General features: G+C 45.2%; 2 protein-coding genes across 2 annotated transcripts in view; one reads left to right on the forward strand and one right to left on the reverse strand.

The window, feature by feature from the left end:
* The window catches only part of LOC147008295 (cell surface glycoprotein MUC18-like), a 153,995-nt gene that overhangs the window by 80,550 nt on the left and 56,994 nt on the right, over positions 1-16,451 (reverse strand). The gene's annotated exons all lie outside the window — the stretch shown is intronic.
* On the forward strand, positions 23-1,490 carry LOC147008298 (F-box/LRR-repeat protein 4-like). Its single transcript, XM_085865264.1, has 2 exons — positions 23-585; positions 1,033-1,490. The coding sequence occupies exons 1-2, from the start codon at positions 465-467 to the stop codon at positions 1,191-1,193; spliced, it is 282 nt and encodes a 93-aa protein (XP_085721390.1). The 5' UTR covers positions 23-464; the 3' UTR covers positions 1,194-1,490.

Genomic DNA, 16,451 nt, shown 5'->3' on the forward strand with positions numbered 1-16,451 from the left:
CTCCGGGAGGATTTGACCGAGGAAGCTGAAACTTTCAGGGATTAATGAGGGAACCCCGACATTGTGTCTGTGCAAGTTCCGATTGATTCCATCAACTTTGGAGGAAAAAGTTAATTCAGGACCCTTCGGGACCCCCATTCATGATGACAGGAGGAAAACCACGGGGTAACCTTCCCGGGTCAGATTACGGTCACGTGTGTGTCGGAGTGGTGCTCGGGTTTCGTACACCAGACGACGGTCTCCTTGGGTAAACCTGAGGCTGTCTCTTCGGGTGAGTGCCTGGAATGTACTTTCCCGAAGAGACGATGATCACCTGTCTCAGTTGTCATCTGAACTCAAGCGTTGAACCCAAACAAATTTCAAAACTGCACACGCAACACTCATGTTGATGTCATTGTTCCACACAGGACCTGGACCTTGGCTGGTGTAGGAGTGTGCGGGCAGAAAGTGGCGCTCTCGTCGAGATGGCGCGACAGCTGCCCAGACTGCGCCGGCTGGTGTTAACGGCTAACCGCTCCGTCAGTGACACTGACATCGGATCGCTCGCCAATCACTGCCCTTTACTGGAGCACCTGGACAAACTGGGTACGGTAATTCAGGGGATCATCGGAACTGGCGTGGATGGATCCAAGAGGGTCACCGCAGAGGTTGCTCAATGTGGAAGAAAAATAAAAAATTGCAAGTAGAGACGAGAACAGCACTCGGTGGAGTGCGTACCTACTCCAGGCTGAAAAATTCTCGTATCCAGATCTGGATCGTTACTAAAATTGAATCAATTAGTCCTTATTACACACCCAAACTGTCTACCAAGTGAGGTCCGAATCCATGGATAACTTTTTCAGATATCCTGCTCACAGACAAACAAATAGACAAACTGTCCAACCTGGTGGATGTTTATGCGCCGCTCTTCCGAGTGCTGTTGTACTGTAGTTTAGTACTGTGTTAACTGTATACCGAAGCTCCAGATAACTGAGCTCTCTCCGTCCTTGTTTGTCATTCATCCGAGCGATTATATCCACGTGCGTGTGGCAGGTGCTCCCATGGTGACCTCTGGAGGGCTTTTCCACCTGCTTGATACCTGTCAGCACATGCGCTTCCTCGACATTTCATTCTGTCCCCTGTTGAACGAGGCGGTGGCCATCGGACTGAGCAATCGCTTTCCACACGTTTCCATCAAGTATACCAACCGCTGATGAGGTCACATAACCAGTTCAGAGCGACAAACACACCTGAGAAGGAACTCTCTGATCCATGCATGAGAAACCGATTACATCATGTCGGTGAGGATCATCTAACCGCCGAACTAAAAACTAAATGTACAAGTGTGACATGATCAGCACGTTTATCAAACACCACGTTTTGAGATTTTTTGGGGGTTTAATTTGAGATTTGCTGAAAGGACTGCTTTTTGTCCGTCACCATAATGTACTGAACGTTCAAATTGGCAAATGTTGTGCCAATAAATGTTTCCAAACTGAGAACACATCGCAGATACAAAGGCTCTTTGTTTTATTCTCTACGTGTGGTCCAAGGTTCGTGGAGGATCTGCAACACAAATCGTGCATACTCGTGCAGACAAATACATGAGACAGCACCGGACAATTTCGCACAAATACACCGCTGAGCTTGGGGTGAGTGACGTCACTTCCCGGGGGCACTGCCATCTTTTTTGAAGTCACTTTACTCGCCGCACTCAGTGGGGCAGTCGAGGAGAGATTTCCTCATCATGGATTCCAACCTACGGGGTTTGTCCACGCTATATCCTTTCAATGCTGAGCGTCCAGCGTGGATGCAGAGCGTAGCATTTTTTTAATCGTGTGTGTGATTCTGCCACGGTCGGAATTGAACCGCCAACTTGCCAGACTCAGGGTTGATGCTCCAACTGTTCAGACACAGAGTCTGAACGTCTTGTGGGTGAGTCCACGTTTCGTTGGGCATGTTGGTGAGAAATTAGCACGGGAGCACATCAAGGTTGTCCTGGACTGAGATCGTGGAGTCGTGGCTTGGGATACCAGGCTTGACTCGGACAACACCAGTTCGTTGTGCCATTCGATTAATTATGCAAATCTCAACTGTGGTCTGTTCTCCGGTAATTAAATAAATACTTTGCTGTTCAGATTGGCATCGAGAAACATTCACTACCTGTTGGTGATAGCTGTTCTATACCTTCATCTCAATAATCGGGTCATTTCCGATTAATCAGTTGGTCCCTCGGGCCTTACGTGGTTCTTTTTCAGTGGTGCGTTTCCTTGTATTAGTTCATGATATATATATATATATATATATATATATATATATATATATATATATATATATATATATATACAGTATATATATACAGTATATATATATATATATATATATATATATATATATATATATATATATATATATATATATATATATATATATAAAAATATATATATTTCATATTTAGACGTGACTGTGACGTGTGCTGTTCATCCACTCGACTATAGTTGTTATTAAGACGAGCATAGGATTTGATGGGCGGAATGTAACCTCCTTCTGCTCCTCCATCGAGGTTCCTTAAAACCGAGCTATTATTATTATGATTATGCCTCCTGACGACTCGAGAGGATCGGGGAAGGCTTACAGCTGTTGTAGGGTTTGCTTCTACAATTAGCACTGAAGAAACATTTTATCATGATGGGTTTGGGGGTGATAAAATAAATAAATTGATGATGAGTAAAACTTGGTATTAAAATGAAAAATGTTAAATCTGAAGTAAAATGTACTCAAATATGATGATTCTTTTTAAGTATGTTTCCATTTGGAATTAACATAATTATATTTCTCCTCTGTATGGAAAGATCACCTGTATAGTAAATGTGTAAACAGGTTGAACTTTGGCAGTAAGTTGAATATAAAGAAGAATTTCCAATCATTTTAAAAGCTATCGAAAGGAATTTTTTAAAACAGAAAAACAAGTTGGAATGTGGATTTGAGAAGGTGTCCATATGTAGTCACGAAGCTCTGGCCGCTTCAAGATTATATATCTTCCCAGTTTTGGGAGAAGCAGACTGATTTTTAACCTACATAAGATGGAAACTTGTTTTAATGGCCATTAGGGTTGGCGTTTGACATCATTCTAGCATTCTGTGCGATTAATATGTCTGGGTTTGAATATGTGTTGTAACCATTTTAGCAGGAGCTGTCAAAAAAGACTGAAGATAAGGTTCACCTGGAAATTGTCAAGACTGGGCGAACTGGAGTCAGTGTCAGAAAATTATACAAACTGTGTCTTACTGGAAACTGTATAAAGACGAAGATTCTCCGGTTATGTTGAGAGATCTGGAGTGAATTTGTCTGTCCAGGATCTCCTGTGCTGGCACATATAACCTGTTTGTTTGTTCAATAAATGTTTTAAAATTGTTCTGACGTTGCATGCCTGTATCTACAGAACCCCCAATTTTTTAATAGTCCCACAGAGTTTATCAGACCCCTAAAAGTACTAAACCACCATGTAGAAATTTAATTTTTTCTTCCTGCATTCATAATTTCCGAAATTTCTGAGCTGTATCTCGGAGTCGACTGAGACTTTTGGAATTAAATTTTGCATCAATCATGGAATAAAAAGTATACCGGGTTACCAATTATATTTGACATTCACCTGATTTTCAGGTAATGACCCAATTATAGAGATTTTAACATTTTCACAACTCGACTAAGATATGTCTGATCGGAACGAAGTTGCCCTCTCCAGATAGCCCAGACTCGACACAGAGCTGTGTGTATGATATATAATATAATAATAGACTTGTATTGCTTGGATTCCTTTGGATAGGTTTCTATTTATTCTTATGATTTTACGAGCTTCACGAGATTTGTAAGTTTATGGGTTCCCCGTTCATCTTTGAGTTTCCCAGACCCGGCACCTGGAAAGGTGAAAAGTTTTTGACAAAGTTGTGGAAATATCGTCCAAGTAACATCCGGATCAATGAAACACTTTTTTGAGCAAACACTCATCCATGAGAATCGACTTTGATAACAAAAGAATAACAAGGAATAAAATAATTATTATAAAACAATTTTAAAATATTTTCCCTCCAACGTTTGCAGGGTCAAGAAAGGCTGAACAGTTGACGTTTTGTTTGCCATTGACAGGCCGGATGTGCATCTTGAACCAAGATCGAATCGGCTTGTTATCGTTGTTGTGTACATCGTTTTTAGCCTTGTTTTTAAATGATAACGAATCCCTTTAAAAATTCTCATATCCAGATCTGAATTGGGATCTTCACGAAAATCGAATAAATTTGAAACAAAGCAATTTGAGGTACGATTCCAAAAAGGCGAGACACACGGCACGGTTCAAACATTACCGTCTGAGATGGAGTTGAACATCCCAAAATGAGCAATTTATATCTTCCCTGTCACCAAATCTGTAAAAACATGAAGCCAGGCTTCATAAGTTAACATGGCGTTGTCTAAATATCAAATTATGATCAAGGGAGAAAAAAAACACATAGTCCGGGAGCCAACCGATCAAAATTAAAAAAAAAATTGCCCGGTCTGCTATAAAATTTTTGTGTTGATTTTCAGAAAGAGACACCCTTTGAGTATATGAAAACCAATTAAGAGAATTAATCTTCATTACGTTTGGGCCGATGCAGACTGAGTCCTGCCCTTGTAAGGACGAGTTATCCCCACGTTCTTTTAACGGGTTTGCATCGATGAAGTCGGCATGAGTGAAATGCCCTCGAGTCTGGCATTTCACTCGGGCCGACTGGCAGGGACTTCAAGCAGCCATCAAACTTCTAGACTGGTCTTCCTTTTCTACTCTTTCCGGCATCAACTCATCCTGGGAATTTCTTTCAAAGAAACTTTCTTTCTCTCTCTCTCTCATGCACAGATTTATCCCCTCTCGTCTTCAGTTGTCCTACCCTTCCTTCTGCCCTTGGTTCACTGAAGCTTGTGGTGAGGCAGTTGTCCTGAAACAACTTTACCTCGCCTCATGGAAAGCAAATCCAATTGCTCACCTTCATTCTTTCATTCCTCTTTTTTCCCGCCTTTGGAATAAATTCCCTCACTCTGTTCAATCCCATTCTTCCCTCCAGGTCTTCAAAACAGCCGTTCACCACCACCTCTTATCGTCCTCCATCCAAATCCTCGATCTTTTCCACCCCCATTAATCCACTCCAACACCAACTCCTTCAAATTCCCTGCTTTCTCCTTCCTGAAAGTCCCTGTTATGTCCATTTTGTATTCCCCATGTTCCCCACCCCATCCCTCTCCCTTCCACAGATCTCCTCATGTCTCTGTTCCCCACTGTTTTGTGTTTCCCTCTCCCACCCTTCTTGTCTCCTGCTCCCCTTGTTGTTCGTTCTGTGTGTGAGCTCTCAGACGAGCCTCGACATTTTATACCAAAAAAAAACTGTAAATAAACCACAAAGTACAGACTAATGATGGAGGTGTGGTGGGGATTACACAAGCGATGTGTGGAGCAGCACAGGCAGACAGAGACAAGAGCATTACTTCAGGATGATGAACCAACCAATGCCCAAGTCTCCATCTCACTGCACTGAGAGTATTGTGTTTATACATCTGATAAAAGTTTTCTGAGAGATGTGGGAAAGTTCACAACACCACACAATGGCCTGGACAACTTCCGTACAAATGAACACACATGCAATGCAGCCAATCCAGGCCTTAGCAGGTGGGCCATCAACCAAGAACCCCCCTCGCTTGCTCCAACGTTTGACCTCCACCAATTCCTCAATGCTTTGGGCATTGGGATAGAGGAGAGAGAGTGAGATGGGGCTGGGTGGGAAAAACCGAGCGGCTGGAGCTGGTGGTCAGGTGGAGACTGAGGTCACCTATTTAGATACCCCCCCCCCCCGACCCAATTTTAGCACTCTGCCATCAATGGTTTGAATCAGAGAGGAGAGCGATGCCTCCCACCCTGGGCCCGTAAACTAAAATCCTTCCTATACGTTTCTTGGTCACCAACTCGCCCTGTCCCCATACAGACCGTCCAATGGTGAGCCTGCTCAACCGCTGCCAGTTTTGCATGGATCCACAGAGCGTAGAGATAAACAAATAAACCAATGTCACCCGCAGGGTGACCCTATCTTGCCAAAAGGTGACCACGTGTGACTTCTTTAAGGTCACACTGAAGTGAACAGAGCTGCTATCCACCAGGAGCGACTCCTTGTGGAATATCTGCCTTCGAGAGATTCCGATGAGAATCGTTCTACAGAGTAACCATGAAAAATATGCTTTTGCTTCATAACGTCACCAAATGACGTCATAATGTCTCAAGCTTGACATATCTAGAAAGCACTCATCGAGGTGTTCAATTTGAGGTACCACACGATATGGTTCCAAAACTTGAAAATTTGACCTTGGGGTCAAATATGTTTGGCCTTCGGCGCTAACCATGAAGGTCAAGGCCAATCACCACCAAAAATTAATCAGCTGAGTGCTAGACCATGAACTATATTCACATGAAGTTTGAAGACGATCCGATAAAAATTACTCAAAAAATAAGGGTTTCGTCGACTCCCCTGATTTGCGACAAAGTGACCTTGACCTTTGACCTTGACCTTAAAAATTTTGTGCACTGAAAGGGACCTCTATAGGCCTCTGATATGCGAAGTTACAAAAATTTCTGATGATAACTGTGCTCTGCAGAATTTTTTATACTTGATTATAGACAAAAAAATAAAAAAATAAAAAACATACCAGCTGACTAACATATCTTGCAAAAACTTCGTTTTGGCAAGATAAAAATCTGAAAGCAAACCAGCCAAACGAACGCCGCAACCATTTCAAGATGGCAGTGAAGGGAAGCAAATTTTCTATGAACCAATCAGAATGAATCGGACAAAACCCCAATTCCAGCATTCACCAACGAAGGAGGCCATGGAAACGCCCCCCTCACAATACGTAATGTGCCGGTATTGAAGTAGATTGTTTCAACTGCTACTTGCAATACCATCCCTTTAAGTACTGCGAGAGTATAGAGTAGTATAGGCCAGAAGCCGCAAGGATTGCAAACCGAGTTTGAGACGTTTATGAATGAAGACACGTTTGATGAACGACATCAAAGCGCCGTGCGTGTCCCCGACATGTCCTGAACGAGATTGAGCAAATCAATGGCTTTCCTACTCCCTGCACTCAGGGATTGAGGGTCTGTGGGGGAACGGGGCCAGCTGCTGTGTGCGGATGTTTGGAATCGGCTTTCCCAAGACACCGCCATCCAGAAAATACCACAAAACTGTCAGGAAAGCCTCGAGAAGTGAGCAGCAACTGGAGGATCTTGTCGCAGGAAGGATGGGGCAGAGTGGAGGATGAGGAGTTGCGTTATTCACTCCAGACATCTTTTTTTGTCCAGGTCCAAGCACGTGCAGGAACACATGAAAAGCAGCACAAGGTCCTGAACCTTGAAATCTGGAGATTTTCTCTTGGCAGAGCGTTGCGTCACAGTATTAGAAGTGTACGTCGTGTCGCGCGCAGGAACGATGGCCTATCTATCACTGGGTTAACTTTCACACTGCATGGCCCAGCACGACGGATACCTTCCGAGGCAGGACATAGTCTTGGGCTCAGTGGCTTCTTGTGACGGGAGTGAGTCGAGCAGTCCATTATGGACTTTGCAACTACCTGCACGAGATTCACTTGGACACGGAAGCCGCGAAAGCTCTGCACCGCGGGGACTTGCAAATGGGAACATCAACACTCCTTAGATTACTTTGATGAGGCTGTGGGCGGCAAGAGAAGGTTACAATGCATTGCTTGTGCAAGCTCAACACCCCCCCTTTTTGGTCATGAATGAATGAGTGAGAATGGCGTGGGAAGGGAATGGTGTCAGCTGGCGAAGCAGCCACAGAGAGCACGTTTGAATGAAGAAAGTACCCACACAAAGCCAAAAGTGCCACCGTAACAGTAGATTGGAACACGTGAGTACTACCGGTTCGGGTGGCACTTTTGCTCAGCACAGGTAGGGTGATCAGGGCGTTGCGTCAGAGCAAAAGCTCCGCTGAGTACCTTCGCCAGGAACTACACAGGCCTCACCTGGACGTTCCCAGAATTCCATGGAGATTAAAGCAACGGCGGAAGGGTTTATTAAACCAAATCTTCAGACATGGAAAGGACAAAAAAAATTGAAATACGCCATTAAAAATAAATAAATAAATTGGAACTGCAAAATAAATTGTGGCAAAATATCAGGAGGGAGGTAGGGAATAGAGGAGGAAGAGATACTCGTGTAGATCATGAACACCCAAATGTGACCACCTCCTGCGAACCAAACAGACGTACAGTGGCACTCCCAACCTGTTCACCAAGTTTCGTGTGAATCCCTCCATCACGTGTTAACATATTGTGTGTGTGTATCGTTTTTGGCTCCATCTCTCAATAGTGAAGAATCAGTTTTAAAATTCTCAGATCCGGATCCGGATTCGGATCTCCATCAAGATTAAGAGTTGCTGTCCTTGGCCGGTAACCGGCACACACAAAGAAATTCAGAACGATTGCTTGAACACTGTGGCCAAACTGTGCCATGTGACCAAGAGACAGACAAACAAACGTTACAGACCAACATACTTGGCAAAAAAAAAAAAATTCGCCAAGTAACAAACAAACAAGACAAGCCGGTAGGCGACATGGGTGTTCGCTATATAATTGCATACTAGTCAAACAGTTTTTGACAGATCGGGCTGAAAATGTTTGACAAAGAGTGTGATTATAGTGCGCATAAAAGCCTGGAAGCCGATTTTTGATTTTCGAAAAAATAAAATTTTTAGGATTTTTCAAAATTTTCAAAGTCCCTTTGCTAGGCAACGGTGGTGTCCACAGCAACAGTGCTCAAAAGCATAGAACTAGATCGTGGTATGAACCTACCTATCAAGTTTCATCAAAATCGGTTCACTCCTCTGGCCTCCAGAGCTGTCCATTACATACAGACAGACAGACATACAGACAGACGGAAAAAGTGAAAATAAGGGTACTCTAGCGACCACCCAACAGACAGACGGAAAAAGTGAAAATAAGGGTACTCCAGCGACCACCGAACATACAGACAGACGGAAAACCTGAGAATAACGGAAGTCTTGTGACCACCCAAGAAAGAGCGATCAAAGATTGCAGACCTTGGCCAGGATGTATTTTGTGTGGTGTTTGTTTACTGGTGTGTTACATTTAATTAATATGAGATATAATTAGAAATTCCACTTTATAACTGATGGCAGTGATGGGTACCGGGTACTAAGACGTCCCGCTTTGATGGGACACCTGACCCTGACACATGATATTTTTATTATCATTATTTAATTGAATTCAGAATGGGATTAACATAAATTAAATTAAAATCAAACGGAAGACCAAACAGGTCCGAGTCCTGCATTGGAGGTGATGAGAATGAACCCGAACAAGGTAAAAGCAATGATGAAGTTATCAGGAGGAACCTCGATAGGATTCACATTTCAGCTGCTTCTCCACCCTCAAACACATCCAAGCACAGCTAAGTGAACCTTATTCAATAAAATCAAAAAACCCCCAAAAAATATTTAAAAGAACCCAGATCAAAAAATTAAATAATTCTGGCTGACAGGCCATGGGTATGATGAGGTTGAAGTTTAGAGAATGTGTTCCCATTCACTACGACATCATTATTATGAAGGTTCACATCGATTTATTCAGCATTTCCAGAGAAAACTTTTTTTTTAATTCAATCCAATATGGCTGCCAAACCATGTGACCTATCATTTATTCTTCAACAAACTTGTACACCCAAGGTTTGGGGAACATTTGTGTGAAGTTTCCCCTCGATCTGTCAAACTGTTCTGGAGAAGATTTTTTATCGGTTTTTGGGAAAATCCAACATGGCTGCCAAACCATGTGACCTATGACGTCATATGTGAGACAGTTTTCTTCCTCATGGAGAGTCGGTCATACCTGTGAAGTTTCTCCTTATCCCACAAAAGTAGGCCACGCCCCCCTCCCGCACCCCACCTCGACATGCCCCTCCCCCAAAGGGAATAGTGTATGATGTCATCCACGGATGGATATGCCCATATTTGGGGCCGAATTGTTCATATCGAGCTACAAACATGAAACTTGGCACAACTGTTCACTGTGGTCAGATAAATGATTTCAGATACGGATCCACTCAGGCAAACGACTTCATCCATACTTTTTGTGAGTGTTTGTACAATGTGTGGTGATTGCCTACACGGAGGGAGCTTTTGACCTTCCTTTCGATGAATCCCTGCTCACTTTCACTCTTTCCTTCCTCTTTTTTCATACCTCTTGAACAAACTCCCTCACTCTCTTCAATCCCACTCTTCCCTCCAGGTCTTCAAAACAGCTGTTCAGCACCACCTCTTATCTTCCCCCATCCAAACTCACGATCTTTACTCCCCCGTTCATTCACCCCAAGCCCACCTCCTTCAAATTCCCTGCTTTCCTTACTGAAAGTCCCTGTGGTGTCAATCTTGTGTACCCCGCCCCTTCCCTCTCCATTCTATGGATGTCCGAATGTCTCTGTTCCCCACTGTTTCGTGCTTCCCTCTCCCGTTTCGTTCTTGTCGCTTGCTCCCTTTGTGATACGTTATGTGTGTTACCTCTTTTTTCGAGCCTCGACATTGTTTCCAATCTTTTTTTTCCAAAAATCTCGACAAGATGGCTCTCTCGATGCAACCAAAAATTCTCTCTTTTGTCTTCCACGAGCATCGACGATGAGTACCAAAAAAAAGGAAAAGAAGAGAGGGGCTCACGCTTGAAACGTCGCTTCACCTTTCTTCTCTCGACGCTTAGCAAACCTACAAACGTTCAGTTGAGAGAATTAATCTTCATCACGTTTGTGCCGATGCAGACTGAGTCCTGTCCTTGTAAGGACTAGTTATCCCCACGTTCTTCGAAAGGGTTTGCATCTATGAAGTCGGCCTGAGTGAAATGCCGTCGAGTCTGGAATTTCACTCGGGCCGACTGGCAGGGACTTCAAGCAGTCATCAAACTTCTAGACTGGTCTTCCTTTTCTAATCTTTCCGGCATCAACTCATCCTGGGAATTTTTTCAAAGAAACTTTCTCTCTCTCTCTCTCTCTCTCTCTCTCTCTCTCTCTCTCTCTCTCTCTCTCTCTCTCTCTCTCTCTCTCTCTGTCTCTCTCTCTCTCTCTCTCTCTCTCTCTCTCTCTCTGTCTCTCTCTCTGTCCCGCTCTCTCTCTCTCTCCCATCTCGTCTTCAGTTGTCCTCCGCTTCCTCCTGCCTATTGTACACTGAGGCTTGTGGTGAGGCAGTTTTCCTGAAACAACTTGCCGTTGCCTCATAGAAAGGAAACCCAACTGAGGGTAATCTCAGTTCCTTCCATAAAGCTTGGAACAAGTGTATATCTACCCTCAGGAGAGCCAGAAAACAACATCTTTCAAAGCTCAAGTCCGAACTTTCAAATCTCTCTCCCTCCTCCAAATCCTGGTGGCGTTTAATCAAATCTATTTCTGATGTATGCTCCCCCTCCATCGCCAACCTTACCTCAAATGGCCGCACTGCTCAAACCGCACGTGAAAAGGCTGAATCCCTAAACTCGGTGTTTGCATCTAAATCTTGTGTCCCAAACACATCGCTTTCTGCAACCACCTTACCCCGCCACACCCAACTGTCCCTGGACTCCGTTTCCTTTTTCCTGACAAGGTGGAGAGTTTGCTGTCAAACCTCGACTCAGATTCTGCAGCCGCTCCAGATGGCATCAGCCGACGTGTCCAAACAACTTGCTCCTCTGCTCTTGCTCACCCTCTCTCTGTTCCACTCACTCTCACATTTGCTCAAGGTCATCTGCCATCTGCTTAGAAATCAGGAAACATCACTGCCCCGCATAAAAAAGGTGCAAAAACAGATCCCTGCAACGACAGACCAATCAGCCTACCACCAGTCACAAGCAAGGTTATCGAATCCATCATCGCTTCAGACATAAAATCCTTCCTCCTCTCGAATGGCTTAATTTCCGATCATCAATTTGGTTTCAGACCAGGTCACTCTCCCCTTGATATGCCGCTTCTGCTCTCCCAACAATGAATGGAGGTGCTAAGTGCCAAACATGAAATCAGAGCAATATCCCTGGACATATCGCGTGCTTTCGATACAGTCTGGCATCCCGCAAATCTCAGCAAACTCTCTTCTGATGGTATCCAAGGACATCTCCACTCATGGATGAAAGACTTCCTCTCCTGTCGCAGCTAACGTGTGGCCCTAAATGGAGTTCTCTCATCTCCTCTTCCTGTCCAGGCTGGAGTTCCTCAATCTAGTGTTCTGGGCCCTGTTCTTTTCTGGTTTTCATCAAAATGATCTCTCCGACTCTCTGTAAAATCCTCTTTATCCTTTTGCTGATGACTCCACCCTCTGCCGTTCCATCTGTCATCCGTCAGACCGGCAAGCAGCAGCTTCTTCGCTCTCTGGAGATATGGATAAAATCACAAACTGGTCCAACACGTGGAACATGTCTTTCAACCCTCACAAACCTTACACTTTCACTATGTCTCTCTGAAATGACCGTCTGAACCCCCCCCCAACCCCACCCTCCCTACCTTCTCAACAATCCCCTTGAAGAAGACCTTTAATCCAAGCTGTTGGGCCTTATTATCTGCCATGATCTTTCCTGGAAAACCACATTTCCAAGCTGGCCTCCAAAGCCAGTCGCCGACTGGGAATCTGTCACACAAAGTACTTCCTCAGCAAACCTGAGCTTCGAACCACAAACAAAGCTTGCATCCACAGCCTGATGGAGTACTGCTCTCACCTCTGGGGTGGTGCTCTCACCTCTCACCTATCTCAGCTTCACGCTGTGGAAACCAAGGAATTTAGGATCATTGGGATCTCCCGCGATGAAGCTGAGTCTTTGGTTCGCTAACTCTTGCACTGCAGTCAGGTCGGTGGTCTGTCTTCTATCTGTGATCTGTCCCCCTATAATTCCGCAGGGCGTTCAAAGTCCGCCAAAATCCTCTTCTGATGACACTGCCAAAATCACGAATCCCTGCTCACTTTCACTCTTTCATTCTCTTTTTTCCCACCTCTTGAACAAACTCCCACACTCTCTTCAATCCCACTCTTCCCTCCACATCTTCAAAACAGCTGTGCACCACCACCTCTTATCTTCCCCAATCCAAAATCACGATCTTTACGACCCCCCGTTAATCCACCCCAAGCCTACCAATCTCAAATTCCCTACTTTCCTTCCTGAAAGTCCCTGTCATGTACGGACCTGAAAGTCCCTATCGTGAAAGGACCTGAAAGTCCCTGTGGTGTCCATCTTGTTTACCCCGTGTTGCCACATCTCTCGCCCTTCCACAGATCTCCTCATGTCTCTGTTCCCCACTGTTTTGTCCTTCCCTCTCCCGCCACTCTTGTCTCCTGCTCCCCTTGTAGTACGTTCTGTGTGTTTGCCCTCAGACGAGCCTCGATATTTTAGACCAAAAAAAAAAAAATGTAAATAAGCGACAAAGTACATACTACTGATGGAGGTGTTGCGGGGATTCCAGAAGCGATGCGTGGAGCAGCACAGGCAGCCGGAGACCAGTGTATTACTTCAAGATGATGAACCAACCAATGCCCAAGTCTCCGTCTCACCGCACTGATCTTGTATTGTGTTTATACATCTGATAAAAGTTTTTCTGAGAGATGTGGGAAAGTTCACAACACCACACAAAGGCCTGGACAACTACTGTACAAATGAACACACATACAATGCAGCCAATCCAGGCCTTAGCAGGGTGGGCCATCAACCAAGAACCCCCCTTGCTTGCTCCAACGTTTGACCTCCACCAATTCCTCAATGCTTTGGGCAACGGGATAGAGAGAGAGAGTGAGGAGGGCTGGGTTGGAAAAAACGAGGGGCTGGAGATTTTGGTCAGGTGGAGACTGAGGTCGCCTATTTAGATCCCCCCGACCCCAATTTTTGCACTCTGCAATCAATGGTTTGAAGCAGAGAGGAGAGAATTTCCTCCCACCCTGGGCCCGTAGTCGAAAATCCTTCCCATACGTTTCTTGGTCACCAACTCGCCCTGTCCCCATACAGACCGTCCAATGGTGAGCCTGCTCAACCGCTGCCAGTTTTGCATGGATCCACAGAGCGTACAGATAAACAAAAAAGCTGAAAGCAAACCAGCCAAACGAACGCCGCAACCATTTCAAGATGGCAGTGAAGGGAAGCAAATTTTCGATGAACCAATCAGAATGAATCGGACAAAACCCCAAATCTGGCATTCACCAATGAGGGAGGCCATGGAAACGTGCAGGGACGTGTCCCCTCACAATACGTAATGTGCCGGTATTTAAGTAGATTGTTTCAACTGCTACTTGCAATACGAGCACTTTTGGTACTGCGAGAGTGCAGAGTCGGCCAGAAGCCGCAAGTCTTGCAAACCGAGTTCGAGACGTTTGTGAATGAAGACACGTTTGATGAACGACATCAAAGCGCCGTGCGTGTCCCCGACATGTTCTGAACGAGATTGAGAAAATCAATGGCTTCCCTACTCCCTGCACTCACGGATTGAGGGTCTGTGGGGGACAGAGCCAGCTGCTGTGTGCGCATGTTTCGAATCGGCTTTCCCAAGACACCGCCATCCAGCAAATCCCACAAAACTGTCATGAAAGCCTCGACAAGTGGGCAGCAACTAGAGGAACTTGTCGCAGGAAGGATGGGACCGAGTGGAGGATGATGAAAACATTTTTTAAAATTCAATCCAATATGGCTGCCAAACCATGTGACCTATCATTTTTTCTTCAACAAACTTGTACACCCAAGGGTTGGGGAACATTTGTGTGAAGTTTTCCCTCGATCTGTCAAACTGTTTTGGAGAAGATTTTTATCGGTTTTGGGTAAATCCAACATGACTGCCAAACCATGTGACCTATGACGTCATATGTGTGACCCTTTTGTTCCTCATGGAGAGGCGGTCATACCTATGAAGTTTCTCCTTGTCCCACAAGAGTAGGCCACGCCGCCTCCCCTCCCCGCACAGCACCCAGCCTCGACATGCCCCTCCCCCAAAGGGAATAGCATAGGTATAGTCCGGCGGATGGATATGCCCATATTTTGGGCTGAATTGTTCACATCGAGCTAAAAACATGAAACTTGGCACAACTGTTCACTGTGGTCAGATAAATGATTTCAGATACGGAGCCACTTGGGCAAACTACTTCATCCATACTTTTTGTGAGTGTTTGTACGATGTGTAGCGACTGCCTATACGGAGGGAGCTTTCAACTTTCCAGGTTCAGATGTGACATGTTATCCGGTAATTTTACACACAAATAATCATGAGAACACGTGTATGCTATCATGCATGTCATGTGACATTATATAATTATTGTATCCCTCACACAATCTAAGAGCACACTGTGGATGTGAGGTCGTTCCACCACGTCCGCTGCTGACACGAACAACGTTCCTTGATAACCGTCACAGTTTCGTTCGGATCCTCTTCAAACTGCAAAGGAAGATACCCCAGGAGTTGTTCCAGAAGCTTATTGTACACCAATAAGGGCGCAAAGGAACACCCATTGCTATCTTCTCGCATGGTCTTTTCTTTGTTTCCAAAACCCCCGACCAACATTGTTACACCTTCCTCTTCATATTTCACTGCCCCTCAACGCATCCCTCATTGCACCTCCACCGACTACACACAATGAGCCACCTTCAGTTTTCCTCCCTCCTTCCCACTCCTCAGCGACCGGGTTGTATTGGTCCATCAACCGCGCAAGGTAAAAAAAGGTCACAAACACCTCGTTCTTTTCTCATCTTTCTTGCTCTCTAAACTTCCTCGAGGAATGATTCTGATGGCGCCTTTCGTGTTCGCGTCATGAATATTGTCGAAGGTTAGCGTCGGTTTAACTCTGCCCTGTGTCTTTCTTTTGCCGCATCTCACGAATCCTTGCTTTCCCCTGCTCTACGTAGTTTCTGTGTTGAAATAAATCCCTTTTATTGGACACGTAGTTTTCCTCGCCCTCGCTGATAAACTGCTTGTGTTATAAATGTGTCCTTACCTCGATTGGTCTCGCATAATCCGCACATAGTGCGAGCCGGAAAGTCCTACACCACGGATTTCCTCTGGTGAGCCAGTGCACACCCACTGTGTAGCTCAGCAGTAATCTGGGTGCGCGTTGAGGGCACGAAACCCGCCTGGTGCGGTCGTTCAAGGCTGAGGTACCACACGAAGTGGTGGAACCCTGCCAAGATTGGCAGCACTAATCGGTGCTCGTGATTGCTTAACAACCCACCGGGCAGTGGAGTTATCTGACAGCCTCAGGACCGGGAGTTCAGGAGGAACTAGAGTGCTTCCTCTCGTGCTGAGACTCGAACCCTGACCCGTAACAATTTGTTGGACATGCTGTCAAATCTCTCGGGTTCCTTTGCTGAGAATTGGAGAACCAGTTCTGCACCGCAGTCGTTGATCGCCTTCGTTTCAACGATCCTTGAAGGACCGGACATCGTGTCACGTA

Source organism: Eptatretus burgeri, chromosome 20 (genome assembly GCF_056783735.1).
Source record: "Eptatretus burgeri isolate ZD-2024b chromosome 20, Ebu_testis_v1, whole genome shotgun sequence".
NCBI lineage: Eukaryota > Metazoa > Chordata > Myxini > Myxiniformes > Myxinidae > Eptatretus > Eptatretus burgeri.